The sequence below is a fragment of the Plectropomus leopardus genome, chromosome 11 (assembly GCF_008729295.1).
Source record: "Plectropomus leopardus isolate mb chromosome 11, YSFRI_Pleo_2.0, whole genome shotgun sequence".
In the NCBI taxonomy this organism is placed as follows: Eukaryota; Metazoa; Chordata; class Actinopteri; order Perciformes; family Serranidae; genus Plectropomus; species Plectropomus leopardus.
This window is the reverse complement of record NC_056473.1, coordinates 3,510,247-3,537,732: the sequence shown is the minus strand read 5'-3', so window position 1 is coordinate 3,537,732 and position 27,486 is coordinate 3,510,247. Positions and strand designations below refer to the sequence as shown.

Here is a 27,486-nt window from a genome sequence, read left to right as displayed (position 1 = left end):
TGTTTACCTCTTGCACTGAGTGCAGGTGGAAGTGTTACTGTGTCTGTATGTAGGAATGGAAACAGGATTCAAGGTGGCAGTGGCAGAGGTTTAGACAGACAGGAGTCCATTTTTCATTTTTTACGAAAGGCAAGAAGAAGGAAAAGAGAAAGAAAATGAGAGAAAGAGGTAGAGAAGACTGAAGGATATCAGAGAGCTGTTTTGAAAGCGCAGAATAAAGGAATAATTCATCCCCAAATGAGCGTTTGTGTATCAGTTGCTCACCGTGTCACGTTAAATCTGTAAATAAAACATTGATATTCTCACATGCCTTTGATTAAGAAGAATCAGAAAATGGAGAAAACTTCGAAGAAATCAATAAATGAAAGGGTACGCATTTTAAAAATAGTAGAACTATATCAAAATATTTGTTTACAAACTGAGCTGTCGCACAACTTGTGCAGTGTCATCCATGTCTCATTTATCCAGAGATATGCTCAAGACTTTACAAACAGCCAGCCCTTTCTGACAGGAAACCGGGACTTAATTTGAAACTTATATGTGATATCTTCAGAGCCAGACTCTTTTGACAAAAACAGTAACTTTACCTCGCTGAACACAGGAGTTGAATGTATACTGCTGCCTCGATCTGTGGGATTGTTTGTGTTATTGTGTGACTTTGGTGAATTTGAACTAACCTCTTAAAACACCACAGTCACACAGAAACCCAAATGAACAGATCAAGGGAACAGTAGACCAGCAACTCCCATGTTCACTGAGGTAAAATTACTATTTTTGTCAATGGAGTCTGGCCTGGAAGAGAGTGTAAGTAAGTTTTACTGTGAGCTCAGTTGTCAGTTTGTTTGGAAAGTATAGAGCACACGACTGGTTAAATGAAACATGGATAATACTGCAGTGTGAGAGTTTGTGATGTTCTGATTTAATTTTGCTGTAGTTAAACGTGGATTCAATTGATTAAGAATTTCTCAATTTTTGGATTCTTTGTTCACTGTGAGTAATTGATACACAAATTGAAATTTGGGGGGTTAAGTATTCCTTTAAAAAACAAAATGGAAGGCACTTGGTAACTCATCACTCTAATGGCTGTACAGGTTCACTTTTTTTTTTGGCCTGCTATTTTCAAATGCCACACTCGCATACCTGCAGCTACTCCCACTGAGGGCCCGATGGTGCTACCTTCTTTGTTTGCTCCTGTGTAATCCAAGCGTGTCAGTCCTTGGCTAAATTGTAGTCCTGACCACAGAGTAGCATGCACTTTGGCGTTGTGGCTGGATCCACTCCTGTAGCTCATTATCCTTCGTTAGTTATCTGTGGTGGAGGGAGCAGCGCTGACATTTCCCAGCAGACGCTTGAGGGAAAATCAAATCATTAGAGCTACATTGGCAAGAAACCTGTCACACATACGTGCAGTGTCGGAGCTTATTTATGTCAAGTTAATAGTTTGTAACTCGGATACATCTATTAAAAAGCAACACAAAGATGAAACACATTTTTCCTAGCAGGGAGTGGAGCTGGGTGGGCGGGTTGACATTTTTTTGTGTACATTCATACTTCATATTTATTACTTCTTTACTGACATAAAGGTCGATGTGAGCGACCAGGCAGCAAGGTTGAGTAGTTAGCAGGACATCTTTTAAAGGTCAAAGGTGTTTCTCATACATCTATCAGCATTATGTAGCTTCAGTGGTCTCTCTGAACATGCAACAATTCAAGAAAACAAGGCAGCATTATTCAAGGAGCAATAATCAGCTGGAAGAGCAAAAAGATTTACAAACTTGTGTATGAAAATCCAACAATGAGTAATGTCCTTTCTGTTTCTATAAAAAAAAGAAAAAAAAATTACCAAATTTGCTGTTGTGCTGACTCTAATGATGATGTGACCACTGAGACACGTAGTTACTGTTGCATTCATTAATAATATTTTATAAAAATCCAATTTTCCTTAGAGACCTCTTGTGTGGATGTTTGTTCTGCTGTTTTCTTTGCTGTTTCATTGTTAAGTGACAGATTGTTCCCTGTGCCTGGATCCTAACTCTACAGTTTACCAAAGTGACAAAGATGAAGGACTGGAGAGCGAAAGACACAACATCCCTAACAGCCGTACTACAGACTCCATCCTTAAATCTCCCCAGGCCGAGAGGGAAAAAGTGTTCATCTCTGTCTGAAACTGTTTGTAACGTACACTTAATTCTCTGTCTTAATTTGTCTCGACAGGATTTCCTGTTGACAAACCCAACTTTAATTTGACATTTCAGTTGCTGTGTCATGTTTACATAGTTTACAGTTATTTTACTTCATGGCAGATGGCTGCAGTTTACGCCAGATGTGTGACATTTGATGAAAGACTTTGATTGTCATCCATGGTTTTACAAATCAGAAACAGCCTGCCCATCCCTCAAGAGCCGCAGTGAAGGTAAAGCCAATGCGGCACATCACAAGATGAAACATTTGTTTCTGTGCTTAAATTTACAACACGGGATGGACTCAATAACACAAACACCCATGTGATATAATGTAACAACCCAGCAACAAACCTGCATCTGTGTATGATCAGTTTTGTTAAGGCGGTGTCAGAGATGTTGAAGGGTCAATTCTGAGGTTGTGGTGTTTTTGTACTGGACTGAACTCAGGGTTCCCACATCTTCTTTAACATTAAACTCAAGGACTTTTCAGGTCCAATTCTCTTCAATCCAAGGTACCAACATGGCAAAGTGTGAGACATTGATCAAGTTTAATTAAATTTATAACACTGAGAATTTTTATACTAGTTACTAGCAGGCTTAACAGAGGCTCACACAACAATTAAAGAGTATTTTTTTGGTGTTTATCTTGATTTTTTTTCTGTATTTTTCTTTTAACGTGGACCCTATTTTCATGCAATTTTGTGCTTAAGTGCCTCATGAGAGCAACAATTTTTGAAAATTGGCCCAATACTGAACGAGAGCGCTGCAGCCAGCAGCAGAGGAACAGACTGCATTGCAATTCACATAAAGACCGTCAATTTATGTCCACTTACAGTGTTTGTTTTTGCCACTGACAGGCTCAGATTAATATTTGAAGTCTTTAACAGCAGTATGGAAAGAATCAGAGGTCGACCTCTTTGTTTAAGGAGTAAGATTATTTTTGTTTAACCAGAAACAGCCCAGAAATCGCTAATTAGTCATTTTAAATACACTTTTTTCAAAGGTGACAGGAAAAAAATAGAATTCATAAAAAAACATCTTGCTTTCTCTTTCCACTGCTCCAGCATTAACAACTCTGGTTTGGATTATATAAACCATTAAATCCTCTAGTTAAATGTGAAAATATGCTAGCTGTAAACACTAAAATTACTTTATTTAAATAAAGTCTTGTGGGTTTCAGTGCTGTTTCTGGTTAAACAAAAGTAATCTGACTTTTTAACAAAAAGGTCTATCTCTGTAGGGATCTTTTTAATAATGTTTTCGGAAACTTAATTAGAATATTAATCTGAGTCTATCAGCAACCTGTTTCCCGCTTCTGGCAAGAGCGGTCTCTCTCAGCACTGGATCATTTTCCAGAATTTTTACTCCCATTAACCACTTGGACACCAAATGTACTAAAATAGGGTCCAGGTTGAAAAATACCAAAGTTACCCTTTAAAGGGAGAAAAGCTTGAATGTATGAAATTGTGTTTTGTTGCAGCCATGGCAAACGATTAAAAAAAAAAAGTTTTTATTTCTATTCTTGCACAAAATATATAAATTCAAGCACTTTTAATGACCTATTTCTTTTTATGTCTATTAAAAAAAAACTTTCAAGACTTGATTTTTAGTCAAATTCATACCTTCAAGGATGTCATCAACCTGTGGGAACCCTGTGAACCTTACCATTAGGTGTTTTTGTTATTTTGTCTACTCCCTGTTTTCTTACATATTTGTAGCAATCACGTCTTTAAAAAAAACAGTCCCAAAAGTTAATATATGTACGACATAATCAGGGCTCAGCTTTCAAAGACTGCCAATGGCTGTCCTTCAGACATACAGTATTTTTCATTATTTCTGTGAATTACATATCCAGTTTAAATGATAGAAATCAAATGATTTAAACACAGTCGGCTACCCAAATTGAATTTCTGGCCAAAATCGCTGCAGCATTAACATGGATGATACATGTAGAACTGAGGGGTCGACATATGGAACCAGTCATAACTGAAGACATCTTGACGTGCTTGTTTGCCCCTCTGTCAGCTCCCCGCGGGCAGACCCTTACACAACCACGCATACACGTCAGTGAGTGTATATGCATATCCATGTCTGGTGGTGTGTTATGTAGTCTGCATTGTTCTATCCTGGGATTGGAGATTGCTGTTTGATTACGTTATATATACATGTATAAATATATATATATATATATATAAATCCATGTGCCAAATCCAGTTCTTGTTCAGTCTGATCCATTCCGAACCCATGTTTGTACTGTAGGTAACCTTCTGTACAAGTTGGTATAAAATATTGTTTCTCTCCAATAGTCCCTTGTAACTGGTGCCATTAAATTAAACTATTCAAACTTGAAATAAACATTGAATAAAAATGTGACGTGGCTCCCTGTTGCTTTGTGGAACAACACAAAATCTGCACACCAGCTGAAGTTAATTATTACAACATTTTTAATTGGTCCTTAATATTTAATATAAAAAAAATCTTTAAAAACAATTGCATGAAAATAGTCAGTGAAAAGTCACAATTTACAACAATCAATACAAAATCTAAACAACATAAATATGTACACTTCTAGCAGTTTCAATGAACAGTTGCATGTAACTGGTAAATCAACTTGGTCTGAAAAAAGTAGTCTGTTATCCCAGAAAGCCAGATCCAGAAGAAGGCCTTAGTCCAAGTATGAAAAGGTTGGTTTTAGGAAGGGTCTGTCACTGGTTTGAGGGGTTGGGGTGGTCAGGATGCCTGGTGTCCTGCCTGTTGATGCATCTCCTGCTGAGCTCCTTGACCCCCGGCCTGCAGCTTTTGATCCACCTCTATAGCTGTACGATGAGAACGATTTATTGCTGCTATAGCCACGTCTGAATCCACAACACCACCACCACCACAGCAGCACAGGAGAGAAAAGAGGAAATACGTTTTCAGCAATACAGTAAGGATCACTGCTAAACATGAGGACCAGCTCTGTATTAAAATGTGAGACAAACACAGTACAGACCCTTTAGAGTTGGAACTTGTGTTGCCGTATGCTTTTTTCTTCTTGGCATATTTGAAGAATGGAGCTTTCTTTCTCTTCTGTCCCTGTGTAGCCTGCTTACTGAAGTACGTGGAGGACTCTGTGTCATCATCAGAGTCTCCATATGTGCGGCCTTGTGCTGTGTCGATCCACCCGTCTCCACCGTTGTCAGTCTGTTGTTCCTCTGTTAAAGAGAAGATGTAAGATTAATACCATGAAGTGCAAAATGAGAGAAAAAAAAAGAGTTTATGAGTCAAGGAAATGAGGTGAAATGTGCACAAACTTTTGCTGGCTCTTACCAGGCAGCTGCCACTCAGAGTATTTCTGTAGGACCTGAATGACTTCAGCTCCGTACTTCTCCAGTTTGTCTTCTGTCACACCATCGATTTGTAAGAGGACTTCGGGGTCAGAAGAAAGCTTTTCTGTCCATGTCAAAAAAAGTTGGATTGTTGGTTGGTTGTATCATTTTTAAAGGACAGTTAATAACATATTTAGAAGTGGGATTTTTTCAGTGAAAATATAAATCCACTCATGGCTTAGATGCAACTCTACACTTAGCCTTATTTAGTTTAAGTTCTGCCCCTCAGCTGCAGCTCCAGTGAACCTATTCACCTGTGCATCTGCTCATTGCACTCTCTGTTAGAACTGTAATAGATAACGTGACTACATTATCAAACAGCTAATAATGTGTTGCTAATGTTACATACGTCTTGTTCCCAATCACCAGTTGTTAGTGAAACTGTAACTTCTTATTTCACTCATGATATGTCTTCTAGAATTTAAAAAACACCATCGGGGTATGTTAACATGGCTAAAAACTTGATCTTCATTGGAGGTGAACTTTATGTTGCTCCAGAAATTACCAGATATCTTTTTCAAGGTGGCAGTGGAGAAGATGTTGTAATAGTGAAGGCCAAACGCTTTCCCCAGCTGCTTGCACAGATCCGTCAGCTCGTTCAGACACTGCTGAACCTTCTCCTCTCTCTGGGAGACGTTCTTGGCCACAGCAGATTTATGTTTCCTGATGCTGGATGCACTCTCTGTCTCATAGAACTCCACCTTCAATCAGAGAAGTACCGATTATTGTTTGGCTTTTTTGGTTTTCGTCTTTACCCGGAACTTTAAAGTGGAAACAGACATTTTTTGCTGTAACTTATAATGAAATATATGCCTGTTTCCACTTTAATAAATGTTGTATATCATGCTCTTCATGCTGCGGTATAGTGGATATGTCAGGTTACCTGCATGTGTCCAGATAGCACATTCATGGCTTTGGGTCCAGCAGAGACATACGCCACAGCTTGGCCGTTGTTTGTGATGTAGAGGTCCTCCACCAGGACGTTGTCCAGCACCAGCTTTTTGAAGAGACGGTCAGCATTATGCCGCGAGTAGGCTCCTCCCATCCCAAACATCCCTGTCTGTATCTTGGCAGATTTAGAGCCTGGCACAAACAAACAATTGCTGGCATCAGACGGCTGTCAATTCTTGCCACATGGAATATAAACACAACAGTGCAAGACATCATGCAAGATTCACAGTTGCAAAATCAGTTTTCATTGCAAGAATGTGCTTTACCTACAAAGATGTCCACTAGCATATTCAATGTCAGTCGGTTTTGCTGAGCGGTCCTGCCAAACTTTGCTCCGACTTTCTCACAATTCTCCTGGACAAACCTCACAATCTTCTTCACGTCTTCACTGACATTTCTCATCTTGTATTGCTGCAAACAGAAACATTCAACCATTCATGCTCAGCTGTCTGGGTGCGTTTTGAATTTGTTACGAATAAAAGAGAAAAATTATTCCTACGTTGGGTTTGGCGCAATTGTCACAGCTGACGTCTGCGTGCTCCTTACAGAAGCTTTTGTTGAACTTCATCTCTCCAAAGTAAGCGAGCAGCTGAATTCTTCTGCACTCCATCATGTTCTCACAGAAGTGCACCATGCTGTGGAGGTTGTTGTAATGAGTAGCCTTGGTGTGTCTGTCACCTTCTCTGTCCACTGTGAGTGAAAACAGAGCCATCTGAGTCTACATGACTTATATGTAGTTAGTCATTTGGAAAGTAAATACGCTTTAAATGATTTCATAGGCTTCAGGATTATGGAGAAAAGACAAACTAGTAGATATATTAGACAGACATATTAATAGACATAGGGAGGGAGGGACTGGCGGACAGACAGACAGACAGATAAAAATTGGTTTGATTTCTTTCAAAAACACAGGGGGAATTGTCAAAAACGATGGAAAAATTTATAATCATAATATTTACATATTTAAAATTATGTTACAGAAAAAAATTACCCAAATAACATTTTACTAATTTCTTGCTATTTTTTGGGCCATGTGTTCTTAAGTTGCTCATTGCCTTCTCCCTGTGTTTTAGAAAGAAATCAAATTTGCTCAGGTTTTAAAAGATTAAAATTAAAAGCAGAAAAAACACAGTAAGATGCATACCACCCACTAGAGAGAACAATATATATACATAGAAAAAAACTTATAGTACTTTGTAAATACATATGTATAGAACATCTGCAGAATACACAATGTAAGCATTATACTATTATTACAAAATAGACAGTAATACACATACCACACTAGAGAGAAAATGTTTTTCAAAGTTTTCTGTAAATATATGGTACCAAAAACAATCAGAACACATTTTGCATGCAATACGAAATCTCAATATTTTTGCTACATACTGCTGATAATCCTCTTGATGCGGTGAACGTCTGTGTAGGAGTAGAAAAGAATACAGTGAGAGATCTCTCCATCTCTGCCAGCTCTCCCAGACTCCTGGTAGTAACCCTCCACTGACTTAGGCAGACTGGCATGGATCACATAGCGCACATCAGGCTTATCGATGCCCATGCCAAAGGCTATGGTGGCACAGATGACCTGGGAGACAAGAGGAAAGAATTTGTATGTTACGTTGTATCCAAATGCAATTATCATTCATCCTGGTATCATATCATTGAGTGAGTGGTGACTTCACCTGGCAGCCATCCTGGTTGATCCACTTGCTCTGCACGTATTCTCTGTCACCGTCACTCAGTCCTGCGTGATACGCCAGCGCCAATATCTTTGCTCTCTGCAGACTCTCAGCCAAGGCATCACAGTCGTTACGGGACAGGCAGTACACGATGCCAGAGTCACCTGTAACATGCAGAGATGCAGGTTAAAAAACAAAAGAGAGAGGGGGTCTGTAATCACTCACAAAATATTCTCTACTAGGATGATTCAAACATGTTTTTTAATTTATTAAAAGCCTGCTTACAAAAGCATTTCACTGTCTGGCGGAAGCTTTGATTTTAAACTATTTCTGATATAAACTCAAGAATTTTATGTGCTTTATGTAACTGTTCTTTCAACAATATTCAGATATGATGGACCTCAGTGTGTTCACATACAACTATGAAACAACCCCAAAACAGATACAGCAGTGTTCTGAAAATAGCCAGGATCAGGAAAAGCTGCTCTGAATTATTTACGTGGGTAGTGCTTCTTGATCCAGTTAATGCAGTCCTCGTCAACCTTTTTGGGTTTCTTGGGCAGGACAGCGTACTTCAGGTTTGTTCTGTTGAAGCTCATGGTGAACCTAAAGAGAAATTACACGGAAAATAAGAAAGCTGTTGGCTGTTTGAATTCCAAGATATTAAAATAGAACTTATTTTAAAATTAGAGATGGATGGAGCACGTACACCTGCGGCCGAGTCATATTCAGCTGGTTCAGGATGTCTTTCTGAACACGCGGGGTGGCGGTGGCTGTCAGGGCCATCATCGGCACGTTGGGGAACTTCTGACGCAGTTCATGCAACTTCTTGTAGTCTGGGCGGAAATCGTGACCCCACTGAAAGATTCACAGTTGTAGGATGATTCACAACAGCTGTTACATAAATAAAAGCACACTGCAGATTGTGGATAAAGCAGAGGAACACACCTGACTGACACAATGGGCCTCATCTATGACGAAACGCGCCAAAAGGCCTCGCTCATACAGGTTGTGCAGGGCAGAGATCAGCTTGTTACTTAAACTCAACTGGTGAAGAAAGAGATGCATCAGTCTTGAGTAAACAAAATTAATACTAACTTTAATTATAGCAAACAAAAAAAAAATGCACATTTAGAGTCTAGAGAAAATATTATTTCTCACTTTTTCAGGAGTGACATAGAGAAGTTTAATGATGGGGTCTTTCCTGGAGAGCTGCATATAAATCCTGCCTGCTTCTGTCTCACTTACATTACCAGACAGGCTTGTTGCTGGGATCTGGAATTTAAAAAAATAGTACAAAACATATTACAACAACATCATATACTTTATACTGATCCAAATGACCAACAGGAGCAAACATACTTACATCTAGTGTAGTGAGTTTCTGGATCTGGTCTACAATGAGTGATTTGAGGGGAGAAATGACCACAGTGACTCCCGGTGACACGCAGGCAGGCAGCTGATAGCACAAGCTTTTACCTCCACCTAAAAAAAGTATAAAGTATAGTAGAAAAGTGGACATCTTTACTGCAGTTGATGTCCTAAATCTACTTCCAATTGGCTACAATAAAGTTCATTTTTGTAGCTTTTTATCATTGCTAACCTGTGGGCATCAAAACGAAAGTGTCCTCCGCCAGAATTGTTGCATTAATTGCTTCCAGTTGATTGAACCTGAAATGATGAAGACCAAAACGCTTGTGAAAGATCTTCATCATCTCCTGTGAGTGGGGGAAATTGAACCCTCTGAAGCGATCATGGGCCGGGTTTCTGAAAGTGGGCTCTGCATCACAAAATATTAAGACTGAGTTAGTAAAATGCACCACAAGGCTGTCAGGCTACTCAAGTAAAATATTTATTTTCATCAGCCATAAACAGAATAGTAGGAACATTGTCTTTTTCAGTATGATGGCAAAAATGGAATGTTTTGTGCATGTAACACATAGTCAATGACTGCTTCTGTAAATGTGAATTTTTTCATGCCACAGTCTTACCAGGTGAGCAGATCTTTGACGGCTTGGGTGTGGGAGCAGGTGTTGATGGTTTCTTCTCCCACAAAGACTTACTTGGTCCCCCCTCTTTCACTGTTCTAGTCACGGTGCTGGAGTTTGGGGGTTCGTCATAGTAATCAGGGATATCTGAGTCATTGAAGTCATCTATGTCAAAGTAGTCATTGTAAAAGTCATCTAGTTCTATGTCTTGTGCTGCTGAAACAGTTGCTGGGGTTTTAGGTTTGTTCTGAACAACAGTCTGCAGCTTTTTGGGAGAGAAGAAGAGATCTGAATCATCCAGGTCTGTACTCGTTTTCTTCAACAAATCAAGGGATGGATTTGTGAGGCTGTGGGTTGATGGAGAGTCACAGGTGCTCTGACTCTTTACATACATGGTCCCACTGTTTTTACTGTGCAAAGGCTCTGTGATAATAATACTGTCAGAGTGATCAGAGTCATTGTCCACAGAGATGACTGAAGATCGCCTGATCTGAGGAGGCTTTTTGGAGTGCACAGACAAAGAGGTGCTACATGACATAACATTTGATGAATCACAGCTGAGAGAAGTCTTTTCTTTAAAGCTGGGTTCAGAAAGCACAGTGCTGTCTGGCTGCTGCATCTTTAGTAAACCGCCACCACCTGTTGCAAGAATCCTCTTCCTGCAGGAGAGAGGCAGATGATTGCAATCATACTGAGGATCTATTAAATATTATAAATAAAAACAAATCTGTTTTCCACTCAAATATACACACCGTTGAGCCCTCTTCAGCAAAAGCTCATCTCCATATGACAGAGCTATTAGTTCATGTTCAGGGATGGAATCAACCAGAGAACAAATTGACTCCATGATACTGAAGAGTTGCTCATCTGCAAAATGATCAGAAGAAACATCTAAATTAATGAACGCTACTTTTCTAAATAGGATTTGCACAAGAACCAGACAAATCAAGAAAAGGCTGACACCCACTTATTTTGTCCTTTGAGTGTTGATCAGAGGGTTCGGGTAGTGTCGTGATGGGTCCCTTTGATTGCACAGGACTTTCTCGGCTTTCAGCACCAGCTGATTTAGATCTGTTTAAGATAAAATAAAAATTGTGTTCCATTTGCTTTTCAAAATTCTCTTGAGGGTGAAATCAGTCTAACATCATAAACACATTGACACTTATAACTGTTACAGTAACACAAACAGTGTGCACCCTTCACAGCAAGGTGCACTCATTATATTCACTGCACTATTAAAAATAATAGATTTTATTTTTGATAGTGCAGTGAATATAGTTTCTACTCTATAGATTCTATAGGACATTGATGTTTTTAGCCTGACTGGTTGTACAATTGACTCTCAGGGACCTCTCTTTTGACTCTTAGATAGTTATCTTTTAATGCAAATTTTAGTGTTTGTGAATTGCATTTTGTGTTTTCACTGCTGACTTTCTTGGCCCGATCTCCCTTGAAAAAGAGATTTTTAATCTCAATGAGAACAACCTGGTTAAATAAATGTAAAAAAAAAACAACTTTGTACTGCTGCAATTCTTCTATGTGTTTTTTACTTAATTGTATTACTGGTTTTGCTGACATTGAGCTATGTTGCCTTCTATGTAGTCTTATCTTTATCTTCTTCAAATAGGTATTATTGATGACAAAACAAAACAAGAAAAAAAAACTATAGGGAAAAAGAATGTGTAGCATACTGAAAGACGTCATCTGCATTAGTTTCTCTCTCTCTTTTTTTTGAACAGGCCATCATAAGTCCAACAATGCTGAATGGGTGGAATACTCTACATCATCATCATCATCATAATAATCATCAACTGTAACATGGTTACAGATGATGCAAGTATATTTACTACCATGAATACACAAGAACCTGTGACAATAGATTTTAAATAAATAATAAACTGAACAAACTGACCTGGTCTCCTTTGTAGAAGTGTTGTAAGAGATGTCATCAGGGATCGGAGAAGGGGGAATGTAATCAAAATCATCTTCAGGCTCTGAATTGTCACAAAGCTGTATTGCCTTTGGGTCAATACATTTTTTATTATCTGAAAGGCAAAAAAATATAGCCTGTGTATTATTTTGTTTAATTTAATGCTTTCCAGAGCCATATCTACCTCTTAATGTAAAAATGAAATACAACTGCTGCAAGAAATGGCTCGTTACCTGTCCTTTCTTTTAGAGGCTCAATCACATCACTGTTGTCCTCTTCACTGTCACTGAAGACAGAGGTTACAGGAGCAGGAAGATTTCTTCTGGGCCTTCTAACAGGAGAATCCTGGTGTTCAAACTCTGCTGGGTCCTGATTTAAACTAGGTCCTACAGAAGCTGCAGTTTTGTTGACTGTGTGCTCACGTTTATCTGTCTTCATACAAGACTGTTCACTTGTGGAAAGGCCCTTCTTCTTTGCAAAACCAGTGCTCAACTCCGGTGTTATAAGAGAGACATCATGGTTTAATTTCCCTGCGAACTGTGTTTTTTCTTCACTAAAAGATGATCCTGGATTGGCACTCTTCCCAGATATTTCTGAACTGAATGAGTCATTTTTTGCTTTGACAGGAGTTTCAAAGTCATCAAAATCATCCCAGTCGTCTAATGTGAATCCCAGAGATGTATCCAGACTTGTGGAGTTGTCTCCATTGCTACTAGTGAACTGATTGTCAGATTTAGTTGAAGCTGTTTTCACCTTAGTAACGGACACTGCTGAAGGAGTCTGGCCTGCAGGAGCACAGTTACCTGCTGGGCTGATGGAGTCCGATGTGCCTTTTGAACTTACAGGGAAGAAGCTGTTGAATTGGGATTTTTGAGGTCTCTCAAGCTTGTTTAAAAAAGGAGACTGAGTCACCAAAGGGTTCTTAGGGACATTGACATTCCTGTTTGCCAAAACATTAGAGGAGATTACCTTGGTCAGGACTTCCACCTTAGTTGTACCTGATGAGGACTTCTTTTTGAAAGAAAAGGCCCTGAAAAATAAACCAGTGTGAAATTATGAAAACATAATGTGACAGTTAAAAGCAAGGGCGTAATGCTCTTCCAACTTGAGATTGGATGGTTTAAGATGGTAGTCAACTTTTAATTTTGTGTTTCCAAATCTTTCTCTTTTCAATTGGGAACAAAATTAAATTTTCTTTTTCATAACTGTTAACAAATTGGTTTGGTTTTAGCATTAACATATGTAGACTATCCACAGGCACATGGCTGATTTGTTTAGAATGTCACAATTTATTTTACACATTACGCAGTTATTTTTCACAATATGTGCAGCCAGGTACCAGCTGGAGAGCAGCTGCAGCCACCGGGTCTTAAGTCTGATCAGTGGTGACAAGTGATTACAGCTGAAAATCAAGAATGATTTGCTTTAAAATGACACGGCACTTAGTGCCTCTCCATTATGAGTTAATAGCCACAGGAAACACTACAAACATTAGCTGAACAGAGACATTTAAGGGAAAAGTAACTTACATTGCTCAGCGACCGATTTTTGCACCTTTTACTGTTGTGAAAGTATGTTAGACATTTAAGGTAATGTCCTGACACTGTTTCGGACCCACTTTCACACCTTTATTCTATTTGTGAAAATGCAAAACGAGGGAGATTTCACTGTTTTTTCTCCACTTGCTGACCACATGAGACCAGGACTCTGCCAAAAAAACACTATACTTATACAGGCCAAACCTAGATTAGATTATCCCAGAGAGACTAAGGTTATTTACAACACAATGTCAGATTTGTGAAACCTATATTCTATTTGTGAAAATGCAAAAAAAATGAGATTCAATTGTTTTTTTCACACATCAGATAGAATAATCTAGGTTTGACCTGAATAAATACAGGGGTTTGATCTGGACCTGGTCTCATGTGGTCTACATATGAAAAAAAGTAGCGGAATTTTCCCCATATTTCTTTTGTATTTCCGCAAAATCATGTTTTAAATAATATTTAGCCAATCTGGGACAATCTAGTCTAGATTTGACTCATCTTCCTTTTATGCATTTTCACAAATAGTACAAAGATTTTACAGAAACAGAGTTTTAAATCATCTCCAGTCTTTCTGGGATAATCCAGTCCAGATTTGACCTCTCTTAGTATAATACTTTTTAATCTGGACCTGGTCTAATGTGGTCAAAAAGTTAAATAAGCAGTACACTCTTTAGTTGTTTTGCATTTTGCAGTTTCACAAATGTGAAAGTCGGTTACACACAGTGTCGGGGCTTTACCTTACATGTCTAACATGCTTTCACAACAGTAAGAGGTGCAAAAAAACCCTTAACTCTCCCCATCACTGCTGAATCAATAGTAACAAATCTAAAACTGACTTCAGTGTCGTGCCTGAAACTGCTCACTCGGAAGCGAACTTCAGCGTTGTCTTAAAGGCAGCAGTTATTAATATCCTTGTAGTATAGGGTGCATAATATCTAGACAAATTGCAAATGTAACTTTAATGCGTACAAACAGTAAAACAATACAGTATTTTTGGACCTCCACCACTTAGATCAACAAACGTATATTCTGCTGTATGACAAACAGACTTCCTTCATGATGAATTAAGACTTGCTCATAAAACGTTAGAATTGGGAAACTACTTGTTCTGAATGCACGAGACCTCTGAAATGTAGCATACACACATTTTGCACAGTAAGTCATCTCTAACAAAGCAAACACACCCCTGTTAAGTTGATAATGCTGAGGAGTGTCTATCAGCTAGCACAGCTGACAGCTCAAAGCTACAAGTTAGCTAGCGTTAACTAGTGTTATTTCCTCATGTTAGCATGAGCTCGCGGTAGACTTACCCCGGTTTAGGTTTAGCCAGAGACAGCTTGCTCTGAGCAGCATTGCTGTGCCTCGCCAGCTGCTCCTTCAAGTTATTTAGTGGAAGACCAGACATTGTTGTTATGAGAGGCTAAGCTAGCCAGTGCTAGCTTGCCAGCAGTCTGAGCTGAGTTCACAAAGTGGCGGCGGTTTACCTCAGCATTGCTCGCGACACTGGGTGAGACAAATGACCGGACGCTCGCGCTTCACTTGTAATTCATTAAAGTTCATTGAACTTAGACCGCTTTACCTGCCAATTCAAACACTGTGCTTACTCGCTTCAGGGATGTGAGTAAAACAGACAACGGAGTTTGCGCCCATTTAACAAACTGGCTCCTTATTGGCCGAACCCGGCGGGATTGAGGATCCTGGGAAATGTAGTTTTTTGACATGGATCCTAAAACTATGGAAATCGCCCAAAAAATGATACTGGGTGTAGAAACACGATATTGTTTAAGTATTTGTAGTATTATTGTTACTATTATTGTAGCCCAAATAATTTTTGCAATTGTACCAATAAAATTCTAGTATTTTTTCTCTTATTGCCTTTGAACTACAAAATGATTGCAGGCAGATTTTTGTCAACTGTATTTACTAATATCACTTTTGTGAAGTAGTATTACTTATTAAAGTATGTGATAGTCATCATGACAAATGATAACTGTTGTGTAAATGTATAATTTATCCATGGTCATGGCTTGGTATATTTTGGAAGGCTTTGGATAGGCATGCATATAAAGAGGTTTATGTTGTACTGAGCATATAAACAACTAGGATAAACTGAGGCTCATCAAGCTTATTCTATCCTCATCAGAATGAAAAAAATCAAGATTTTTCTTTTTTACATCAATTTGATTTTCTTGATGCTGTGGTAAAAAATAGCATTTTACATTTGCAATGAAACTGATAAATGTCACTGAAGGATAAAACATTTTTTTAAGTTAATGTGCACACTCTCTTTCTAGAGTTGTTTTGTGTAATCATTCATTATAACTTTTTCAGTAATCATTTTTAGCCATAACATCTGAGCATTGTGCACATAGTTGTAATATATTGTAAGGAAAGAATCAAACAAACAACATTTAACAGATTTTATTTGTGAATTCCAGTACAATAAATGTAATGATCGGCACTTAAGGGATCATTTCAGATTTATTAGTTAGTCTAGATGTGATTTGATCTGCCCTATCATAGTGCTTTAGTGGAGCTAACTCCATTGTGCAAGAACCAACTGTCTGAATGCACAATATGCTGCTGATTATATAAAAATCACTTTGAATAATAAAAAAATAAAGGTTGAACTCTGCTCCCTTTTCAGCCCTTTAGTAGTTTGCGGTCGCACAGAAATCACACCACAGGGAAAGACGAGCAGGCAGCAAGTCCACACATGTTCTTCCCACGCTCAATGAGGAAATATCTGTAAGGGGAGAATATGTATTATATTTCTGCGGTTGGTATACATTTAGTAATATTTTCCTGCACTGGATTAAATAGAAGATTTACCCGCCAATCCCCCAGCCAGATCCCCATGAGTTCTTTACTATCCAGTAAGGGGTGCCACTCTCCTGTCCATACCCGACCGCTAACACAGCGTGGTTCACCTTGTCTGTGGTTTTTTCACACTCAGTGCTGAAAGGAGGAAGAGAAGTGAGTTGGATCAAACTTCATACTCATGACTGTTTTAATAAAGAATGAGGAACTAAAAGACTTTAAAGTCTAGCAGCTTTACAGACAGAGAGGGCCTTTGTATGGGAACTTTTGACTCACAGTAAAGACACAAAATGTCTTTTAAAAACTTATTTACATGTAAATGTAAATTATATTTATAAGTCATATCCTATCCTTTTTTATGTGACTGTGGTAGTTTGGCTTTGCCGAATCATATTTTGGCTCCATTTTAAACTCAAGGCATTTGGTTAAATTTGATCCTAATAAAACGAAACAAATGTTGACATGTGCACACACCTCATGTTTGTGCTTGGGTCTACTAAATTGTATAACTTTAAGAAAAAAAATAGTGTGTGTATTACATTGGAGTCCCTTTCCTCAGGGTTATCCAGCACTGATAAATGGGGAATTTTAGTACAAACTGGTAACATATCTAGCTGTGAGTGCAAGTGTTATCCAACTGATACTCTTCTTGCCAGGCTTAGCTGGAGGGAGCCGGATCTAAAATTGTAAAATACTCTTGATTGTTCAAGTAAAAGTGAAAATTAAATTAAACAGTTTTTAGGATATACATTGTAAAATAAATAAATTTGAAAACTTTGGCTTTAGCAGCATGCATGGGCTTGTGTTATTTCCATTGTCACCTGTATTTGACTTGTATTTAGTGATGTGAGCTTCACCTCATAGCCAGAAAACCGAACAGAAAAACACGAGGTGAAACAGTCATTATCCCCCAAAGGAAGCAAACTGTGTACTTTTCTATTAACCATTCATTATAGTGTATATTGCCATAAAATGTACTGTTCTACTGAATATGTTTGTGCCAGTCTAGTGTCCATGCCCTCCAACTCATGTAGGATCAAATTTTATGAAAACTGACAGACAAATCAATTTTCTGGAACATGCATGAGAATATTTGTGGGACTGCGGCTCACCTGGTGTACACGCCCTCAGAGTAGGACATGAAGTCCGAGGTCACATCAAAGGCAAAGCTGACAGGATTGCGTGTGGCGACCGCATCCACCATCCCCATCTCATCGTACTGTAACAGAAAAACCTTCATCACTCAAAAATGTATTCAATAAAGACATCTGCCATGAATGAAAACTTTGATGTCCACTCACCGCTGTTATGTTCACGACCTCCTTCACAAAAGCAGCTGCTTGTTCTGGTTTATATGCACATGAACCTTCCTGTTTTTATATAAAGAAAGGATCATTAAATATGACTTCAAACTTACATTTACTCATTATTTAGCTGTGTCTATACTGTAGTACGGCATAGTTACAAAGGATGTGTATGGGTAATCCTCCTCTGTCATCAGTCCCTTGTTGTACATGATGTATTCAAATGCTTGACTGGGGAGACCGCTAGAAGACAAGGTATTATGTTGTTATAAAAATGTGCTGTTGTTACACGGAAATTACCAAAAAGAGGAAGGAATCATATTTTTGACTCTCACCCATCACATCCATGGTTGTTGAAGTCTTGGGCACAGTCTACCAGCTGTTGTTCTGACTACATGAAAATTAGAGACTACGGTAAATACTCTTGGCTCTTCTATGACATTTGAACTTCCTTTTTTTTTTAATACAAGAGCAGCACTTTTAATAGAGAAGTGAAAGACAGTCACCAGTGGTACGAGCTTCCCAGTGTTGATGGCGGTAACCGACTCCAGACAGCCAGATGTGGAAAAAGTCCAGCAGCTACCACAGGCTCCCTTTAATGCAAAAACAAAAAGGTAAAACTATAAGACATTTGAGTTAATAAAATGTATAGACCTTCATCAAAGAGCAAAGGAAAGCACAGTGCAACTAATAACATTAATGAAGCACTGATCATGCTATTACTGCAATTCAATGCAGTAATTTATGTTATTAGTTACACCTGTGTTTGACACAGGAACACAAGTCCAAACTGAGACACCTTGCAGACTAAGTGGCCTTGGAACTATGGTATGTTGAAACCACCACTTTACAAAGAACTCAGGCTGTCAACCAAGACACTAAATCTGGACACTAAAAACCGGGCTGGCATTTGTGAGACATGAGGGAACCATGAAGCCAAGTATGATCCACAGTTGGGCCTCCTCAGATTGGACTTGGCTCTGGCCTGTCAAGGCATGAACAAGTGACCTCTGTGATCTTGGGTATGTGGAGGCCAAGTCATCACCTAAATCTCATTGTCATGTTCCTTGAGCCATTTCTGGGAGGTTTTTGCACTGTGACATTATCCCGGTCTGTAACAGTGTTTGGGTGAAATGTGTCCACATGAATGCCAGGATTCAAGGTTTTTCTGACTGGCTACTGTATTGTAACAACATGGTCAATGTTGATCACTTCACCTGTCAGTGGTTTTAATGTTGCAGCTTACTTAAAACTGCAAATTAAAATTAACAAAGGGACAGCAAAATGTTCTTCCAAATAAGATCTACTTTTGTTTTATAAAGTGTTCCTGCAGATGTTTCATCACTGGCCACATTAAGTTGATTTTTTTCCAGCTGTGAGTTGCTCCTCCATTTCCTGTGTGCATTGCAATGCAGAAGAAGTACGTGTATTTAGTATTCATAATGACCATTATGAGTATATATTAGGGTTTTATCAGCATTAGATGTAACACAAGATGTAGTTTGTATTTTGCAGTTTGACAATTATAGCTGGAGTGATAAATTATCATCAAAAACTATTTTAATCTGCTGTGTTACCCAACAATATACTCTGAGACCTTTGAGATCAATGACTGAAAATAAAATGTGTGTGTGTGTGTGTGTGTGTGTGTTACTGCAGCAGTTAAACATCACCTGATTCTTCACATCTGTCACATAGTTTCCTTTCTTTCTCCAGTCGATGGAGTCTGGATATGGTCCATTGCTGCTGACGTAGTTCCCCTTGGTAGCTGAGCAGTTCTGCAATAGATAAGGCAGTATGCAAAATTAAGACCCTCACTGAAAAAAACAAATAAAAATAAATTAATAATAATAATAAAATAAAATAAAATAAAATACAACTCAAACATCTACATAAACTTATTCCTGTATAGCTGTCTTTACCTGTGGCTCAGACCAGAGGAAAGACTTCCGAAATTCATTAAATGTCATGTCAGAAAACTGGTTCAGCGCCACTGTGGGAGAAGATAAAACAATGCTCAACACATTTTAATATGGAAAATATTTTTAAAAAGTAAAAGCATAAAAAGCTTTTCCTACTTGTGAATGTGTGATTTCCTGCATTGTGTTTGTCGATCCTCCTCTTGTTCTCAGTGAATATCTGGAGTCTCTCATTGTACTCCTGCAGGCTGTATACTTTGTTGTACTGTACATGGGGGAGATTTATATTAACATATATATTTTGATTAATTATGGATATAAATGAGAGCTGATGATTGTATTCGTTTCTAATCATGTAGCTCACAATTAAGCATCACACTTCAGAGACGTTTAGTCACAATGTAGAGATTTTTCATCGCAGGTAACTTCATCATACTGTACACGTTTGTGTAACTACAGCGTTTGATCGACTGAACTGATACATAAGTTTAACCTACCTTTGCCATCCATGACTTGAAGTGAACTTCGTCTGAAAACAATTTTCAAAATGCATGTCATAAATAGCATTATACAAGGAAAACAAAGAAATAAACGCCATGACAGATTATGAAAGTGAAAGTTAAAGTGAACTCATACAAAGTGTAAAAAGTGAGTGTGGATTTCTTCACCAAAGGGCTGCAGTTTACCTCGTTCAGACAGGCGAAAAGCTGAAGCTGCTGACAACAAAGCAAACACAAGCAGAAAAGTGTTCATGATGATCACTTGTTGGAGCGTCTGTCGGTTACGGCGCGTGAAGGTGAAATTAAGCAGATGGGAAGTCACGAGGTGCTTGGTCAAATTCCCCTGCTGACAAAAATAATACCAGAAAGAGCCAGTCAGTGCCAAAAGTAACACCCATTAGGTAAATACATGTTTGTCTTCTTCTTTCTTTGCGTCATCTACCCAAGTTATTTTTTGAATACTATTTTGTGTGTTGCGTATTTTGAACCACTGACCCGTGTGCACTTAAACCCTTTAACATTAACACTAACAAATGTCTTTGCAAAATAAAAAAACAAAACAAAAAACCCAACAACATCATAGACCATAGAATGGTAACAAAATGCATCAATTTATTTATAAATATAAAAAAATGTAAAAACGAAATCCTAGTATAATGCATTATAAAAAGTGCAAAAGTCAATGTAATATGATATAATTTTTTTTAAATAAATGTGACTTCATATAATAAAGATATAAAAATAAATTGACAAAAATAAATAGATACAAATAATCATGGATCTAGTAAAATGAATGAATGATGGTAAAAAAAATAAACAAAAACAAATGATCAATGTTATATAATAAAGATCTACAAAGAAAAGCAACTTCATAAAATAAACAAATAAACAAAATATGAATCAAATTTGAATCTGTTTAAAATGTATGATCAGAAAAAAACCCAGTTAATTTATTGGAATAAAAATAGAATAATCTTTATAAGCATAATCAAAATACTGAAATGCATCGTAAAATTAGAAAAATGTATTAAAGCAGTTTGATCGCAAAAAAAAAAAAAAAAAAAAAGTGAACCGTGCATTTACAATGCCTGTTAAGTGGTTAATCTGATGCTAAACCACTTAACTGGTCAAAGGAGGGGGTTTGTTTGTTTTCTGAGATCCCTGTTAGCTTTTGTAATAAACAATAGCTGCTCCTCCTAGGGTCTCCATTATTTTCAATAACAATTTTTTATTAACTAGATTAAATAAATATACATCCATAACATTCATACTCAAAGTACAACTAAACACATAGCAACACCAACACAACACACAACAATCAACACAAACTCAAAGACCATCTACATACAGTAGCTCTATGTAATGATCTATCTGTTCAATAGTTGAGAATCTGGAAAATTATCCCCTATATCACAAGAACAATTGGATAGATAACTAAAAATCCATTTTATATTTATAAAACCATTGTTAACATTTTGTGAAAACATACTGTATTACTTTCAGAAATCAAAAAAGTTAGTAATAAATTCCATGCCATTGCTTGATAATGCACTGTCCTCTGATTTAAACTAGTTCTACAGGGAGGCAACTGAAAACGACTCTCTGATGACTGTTAAGTAGAGTAATGTCTGTCCGAAAAAAAAAAAAAGGCAGTTGACTATAAAATATTTCTGGAGTTTCAGTTGTGATGACATTTCTATTAAATCTGACTAAAGAATAATTCAACCTACTTCTCACACTTCAGAAGGCCAATGATTATTCATTAGACTCACTCATGTTCTGTATGGGCAGCCAAGAACAAAGCCAGCTGCTTTGTTTGGTTTTATTTGTTTTGTGGTGACATTAATCTTCGAGACCACACGAGAAATGAAAAATGTTGGGAGACAAGAACTTACAATAAACTCAAAACTCCTTCCATTCCAATTCGAATTCAGAGGGACATTATGGTGAGGTGCAACTGTTAAAACTGCAAAAAAGATAGGTCAGGGGTCATTTGATAACAGTGGGATAGATAAATGTTTTCAACTCAAACTAATTAAATTATTCACAAAAGGCATCCCTTCAAAGCCCATGATAACTTCTTGTATTTCTTTTTAAGATTCAGGATTTTAAATGTGCATTCCTCTTCAAGTTTCTTCAAATGCTTGTAAATGCAAGGCTGGATTACCAACTAGGCAAACTAGGCGCAGCAGGGAACAGTTCCTGGGAACCAAAACGCTACCGATTCACCATTTGTTGTCTGGTTGTACGGACTTTGATTGACTGCAAAATTTATTTTGGAACATGTAACCTACCACAACAGCACACACAACTAAGACAGGTCCTGCTTGTTATGGATCAATCCAAGGGCCTGTATAAATGCTGGTATCGTGCATTTTTGCAAATCACAGACACTTTACATTGTTTTCATATGTTAAATTTCTTCAATCCATTTTTGAACAGATTAAAATTTTTCCATTTTATGTAGAGACAACAGTGGTTAAGGTGTAGTTAGATTTGGGCGAAACAGACACTTAGGTCATATTAAAAAAACATGATTTTTTTGGCTAAAAACCCTGGGTTTGGTTACAGAATACCTGGCATACATCTCGAGACATCCTAATGTGGCATAAAAAATACCTCCTTTGTTGTCCTCCAGCTTTGGTCTGCTGTTTGGCAGTAATTTTGCCAAGGTTTTACAACATCCACCATCCCCTCCTCTTCCTGATGAGATACTTGCATGTAATCTGAATGATGTCAGCTTAGAAACATTGATATGATACATATGAAACGTACAAATGTAGCATATCTGTAGTTTACATCTGGGCTGTAAAAAAGGGGCCCATGTTTCAAAATCTAGTTTTAAATTTAATTAATGTGGACACATATTCCTAAAGAAAATGGTGCTTGGTCAAACCGCCACAAACTAGATGACACAAAGAAAACCTGCACAGCACAGGAGCACTGGATTGTATCTCGGCATATAATAAATGGGGTGCACAACAACAATTTTTTTACCCCATGGCATATCAGTGCAGCCAATGTTTGGGTCCTGCCTATCATTAATCAACATTAAAATGCAAACAAAATAAATAGAAGACCTGACTGTAATTGCCACCAGACCTAAAATGATATGATAATACATGTATTATGAAACTCTGTAGACAAGTAACACATTATATTCAAATGATAATTTGTGTCAGTGTTGGCCCATACTATAGCTGTGTTGGAAACCACCCTCTATCACAGATATGGTGCACTATATAGTGTGTTCGCCATTTTGTAGTGGTGTTCGAATTCTCAGTTGTTAATTTCATCCACTATATGGTCCACTATAAAATACGCACAAGCACAGCAAATTTGAGTGTACATATGATGTACCCTTCATTTTACTCCTGTAAACTGCAATGCAATGTGGCTGTGAATTTCTGAGGGAAAAAAATTCCAACGTAGTGTCCGAAATTTCATTTGTTATTCCCTATATAGTGCACTATTTAATACACACTACATAGTGAATAGTGAATGAGTGAATGAGGGGATGGTTTCGAACACAGCTTATATGTCCAACATAATGTATTTTAACATGTAACTATGCGTGACAAATGCAAATTCAATTTCTTTTTATTTCTTTTTTTTAATATGCTTGTCCACTGCAGGCCACTTTCCTGGTGGTGTTTCAGATTATATTTTATTTCATTCTGAGCGAGCATGATGCCAACTGATTGATGTTCTACAAAAACACTTGAGACAAAATGCCCCTGATATAAAATGGATTTATTAGCAAGAGGTAAACTGGGAAACATACTTTAGTTTATTTGTTGTTATTATCATCATCATCTTCATATGTTTTCTTAAGTCGTCTTTTCATTTTTTTTCTTACAAAACTGGGAATATTTCTTCAGGTGTGGAAACATGAGGGTTGAAAGATAATTTTCATACCACTGGGTATTGCTAACAGCAAAATGTTTATTTGTTTATATACCTTATAAGAGTATGTGCATGTATAAGTGTATACAGTATAAGTATATAGTATTATTCCGTCTGTGAAGGTGTTGCATGCCTGCCACATGAGCTTCAAAAGTGTACTGTACATACATAGTAAAAATACATACAAATATTCACAGAATAAGCACTACGTTACTATATTCCTGCTAACAGAAATGGTTATAGACAGGATTACAGTATAAATGCAAAACACTTTGAAGTTGTCTCCTACCTCTAAGTCATGGTTTCAGGACCACACTGTTGTAGCGTTAAGTGTTTTTAAGCTTGAGATACAACTTTTCTTTTTTTTGAAAGGGTTATTCTTGTTCCACATTGAGAAATATGCAGGGTTGCATGTACAAAATGTACAGCACAGTTCAGTGAGGTGAATTAACAACAAAGTACAAAATACTTTCCCATGTTCATATAAAGAGCAGGTCACTCTCTCTTATACTACTACAAAAATAGTGTTTGAATGCTGCAGGCAGAGGTCATTCACATACATTTTTATCATAGTTTTAAACAGCAATGCATATAACAGAGTGATATACAGTCACGTTCCACAATCACTGGAACAGCAAGGACAGATTGTCTTTTAATTACAGAAGAGCAACAACCTTTGACTCTACACATGTATTGCCGAACCTGAAGGAACAACACTTTCCAATGCGTGTGAGCTTTTTTTATGAGCTGAATGAAAAACTTAAGAAACATGAAATTTGAACATTGGTAGAACTCTCTTACTTTTTTTTTTTTTTATCACTGTTAGCTTTTAACTGATTAGACAAATAAACTGAGGACACCTTGTGTGACAAGAGGCTAAAAAGAAGTGACACTTAAAATTTCATCAATGTTAAGTTAATGATGATATTACAGCAGAGGTTCCCGACATCTGTGGACTGTTACAAGCCCTCAAAAAAAGATTGAAGAAAGAAAAACATAAAAATGATAGGCCTAAACGAATGTCTGTTCTGCATGTTTCATCTGTCGCTACACCCCGTCACCATCACACTAACAATAGACATCCTGAGAGTCATGCTGCAAGCACAGCCAATTTTTGGCTGTGCTTGCAACATGTGCCTATGCTGGTCAGTCTGTAACCACCTCTCTGATCCAGACTGAAATACTTCAGCTCTTGGATGGGTTGCACTGAAATTTGGCACAAATATCCATGGTTCCTAGAGGATAAAAAATAATGACTGCATCCCTTTACTTTTCCTCTGGCGCCACCATGAGGTTCACACATTGTGTTTTCCAGGGAGGAGTCTCAACAAATGTACTGCTATGAAATTTGGTATGGCTGTTTATGTGATCCTGTGACTTTTCTTCTAGTGCTGTCATCAGGTCAAAATATAAATGTCTAGCATGTGTGGGATTTAGGGGCACCTGGTGGTGACGTTGCAAAAATGAAACTTCTTCCATGTGCCAAGCATGTAAGAGAAGTACAGAGGCCGAAGCAAAAACGCGAAAGACCCAATCCAGAGGCAGTAGGGCGGGTTTCCTTCCTCAAATTGTGCAAATTGAAATTGCGACTATCAAAAATGCCTAATGGAAACAACTCCCATTAATTGAAAAAAACAAGTTTTTACATTTCCATGAGGTGGTATTTCAGGAGATTCAAAAAAGCCATATTTTGCAAAACTGCAATGGAAACACTTTTTTGGCTTTTATAGGTCAGATTATGCTATGTCTATGCGCTTGTCTGTTGTGGGCAACCATAGAACAATATGGCGAACTACATGGAAGAGGACCCGCTCCGTAGATATAAGGTAACAAAACAAGTTTGAAGGTAATGAAAACACCATGGTTCTTATTTTCAGGTGATTATACTCTCTTGAAAACATTATAAAAAACATATACCATTTTTGCTAATAGATGCCCTTGAACTACTTTGAACATTTAAACTGATTCAGTAGTTTATGATCAAATACTTGCAAAACTGACAGCAGCCCCATTAGAATTAGCTGAATTTTATTTGTGTTTGCACTAATAAAATCATTGTCATTCTCATATTATTATAATTATTTGTAGGCTACGGCTTATACTGTTTTCCCCACAGTTTTATGTATTTTTAAAATGTCCAATATTGTGCTCTCTGTGGCTCTGCAAATTGCCAAATAAAGTGTTTTTAATTGACTTGTTTAATGCTAATTAGCAAACGTAACCTTCCTAAGACACTGAACAAAGAAGGCAAACATGGCAAACATAAGCATGTTGGCATGCTGATGTTAGTGTTTAGCCGCTGTGTCAAATTGAAGCCTTGCAGAGGTACAAGCATGGCTGTCAACTTTTATTCTTGTTAATTTAAACAGTTTATGAGTATGCGAGATGATATTTCCATCGGCACACTGAGCACTCATTCAGTATTTTTAGCTTTGTTTTCCATTTCAGGTTTTAGCTCTGGTCCGTTCCATTGGGGCTGGTCCAGGATGACAATATAAAAATGGTCTGCATTGCAAAAAAACAGTTGGGAACCTCTGACTTTAGTGTGCAGAAATGAAGAAACAAATCCCTCTTGTTTTGGTTTGGGAAGCACAGAGACATCTATGCTTCGGGGTACCTGGCTGTCGTCTACACTGATCATTATTCCCTAACTTTAAATACAGTAAAAATCTCTGTGCTCTTTTACCTGATATGATGCAGTTACATTTTTACAATGCTACATTGGTTGCAGAGAAACTTAGTCATCGATAAAACTCAAGCAAAGAGAACAATGGCCGGCAGCATGAGTGCTCAGAAAGTGCAGAGTCAACACAGTATGAGATGATGCAAAATAATGTCATTGGTCACTAAGAGGACACTGCTGTGTGCAACCAAAGAGACCTCTGTTATTATGCTTGAAATACCCCAAAGAAATAAAAAAAATAAATCCTCAAAGCATGTGGCGTCATGGCAACTATAACAAACAAAAAATATACACTGAAAGGTTTTGTGTCATCAAACAACCTTAAACATCTACTGTACAGAAGAGCGAATATCTTAAACATGTACAACTATACAAAAGTTGATGTGTACGTTGACCGATGTATAATATTAACAGAGAAAATAATGTGAAGGACCAACTTCCTCATCAGTTGGGCACTTTGGGCTCAATTCTGAGTGAGGCTTCGTACATGCTCTCTTCATCCAGAACAAAGCTATTATCCAGCAGATACTGGGCTACCTGCAACATGAGAAAAAGAAAAGCATGTTTAAGGAGTGTTCTCTTACTCAATTTTCACTTTTCATTAAATACAACACCCGCCCAAAACAAACAAACCAACAAACAATTTACTCTCACAAAGGTGCCGATTTGCACAGGACTAATTTCATTCCATGACCTCACTGTCGAAGT

The 27,486-nt window shown here is 37.6% G+C and overlaps 3 protein-coding genes across 4 annotated transcripts in view; all 3 read right to left on the bottom strand.

Moving 5' to 3' along the window:
* Positions 1 to 4,638: 4,638 nt before the first annotated feature.
* On the bottom strand, positions 4,639 to 15,285 carry blm (BLM RecQ like helicase). 2 transcript variants are annotated; one of them, XM_042496654.1, is made up of 22 exons: positions 14,957 to 15,285; positions 13,069 to 13,129; positions 12,333 to 12,984; positions 12,082 to 12,214; positions 11,137 to 11,240; positions 10,922 to 11,036; positions 10,173 to 10,828; positions 9,785 to 9,961; positions 9,548 to 9,666; positions 9,343 to 9,456; positions 9,130 to 9,228; positions 8,891 to 9,039; positions 8,681 to 8,787; positions 8,185 to 8,345; positions 7,892 to 8,087; positions 7,002 to 7,192; positions 6,769 to 6,913; positions 6,435 to 6,634; positions 6,057 to 6,252; positions 5,493 to 5,615; positions 5,176 to 5,377; positions 4,639 to 5,038 (listed from the first exon to the last, which is right to left on the bottom strand). In XM_042496654.1, the coding sequence occupies exons 1-22, from the start codon at positions 15,049 to 15,051 to the stop codon at positions 4,849 to 4,851; spliced, it is 4,185 nt and encodes a 1,394-aa protein (XP_042352588.1). In that variant the 5' UTR covers positions 15,052 to 15,285; the 3' UTR covers positions 4,639 to 4,848. The 2 variants fall into 2 exon arrangements, with proteins under 2 accessions (XP_042352588.1, XP_042352587.1); XM_042496653.1 differs by having other exon boundaries at positions 12,333 to 13,129.
* Positions 15,286 to 16,052: 767 nt separating this feature from the next.
* ctsh (cathepsin H) lies at positions 16,053 to 20,501 on the bottom strand. Its single transcript, XM_042495966.1, has 12 exons — positions 20,376 to 20,501; positions 20,187 to 20,218; positions 19,849 to 19,954; positions 19,693 to 19,763; positions 19,444 to 19,548; positions 18,277 to 18,363; positions 18,106 to 18,161; positions 17,932 to 18,013; positions 17,768 to 17,836; positions 17,579 to 17,685; positions 16,479 to 16,604; positions 16,053 to 16,392 (listed from the first exon to the last, which is right to left on the bottom strand). Exons 1-12 carry the CDS (start codon positions 20,440 to 20,442, stop codon positions 16,323 to 16,325), a joined length of 978 nt encoding a protein of 325 aa, XP_042351900.1. The 5' UTR covers positions 20,443 to 20,501; the 3' UTR covers positions 16,053 to 16,322.
* Positions 20,502 to 25,777: 5,276 nt separating this feature from the next.
* The window catches only part of rasgrf1 (Ras protein specific guanine nucleotide releasing factor 1), a 33,013-nt gene continuing 31,304 nt past the window's right edge, over positions 25,778 to 27,486 (bottom strand). The window contains exon 27 of the mRNA XM_042495965.1: positions 25,778 to 27,315. Coding sequence (XP_042351899.1) covers positions 27,223 to 27,315 — 93 coding nt within the window. The 3' untranslated portion in view covers positions 25,778 to 27,222. The remainder of the gene's footprint in view (positions 27,316 to 27,486) is intronic.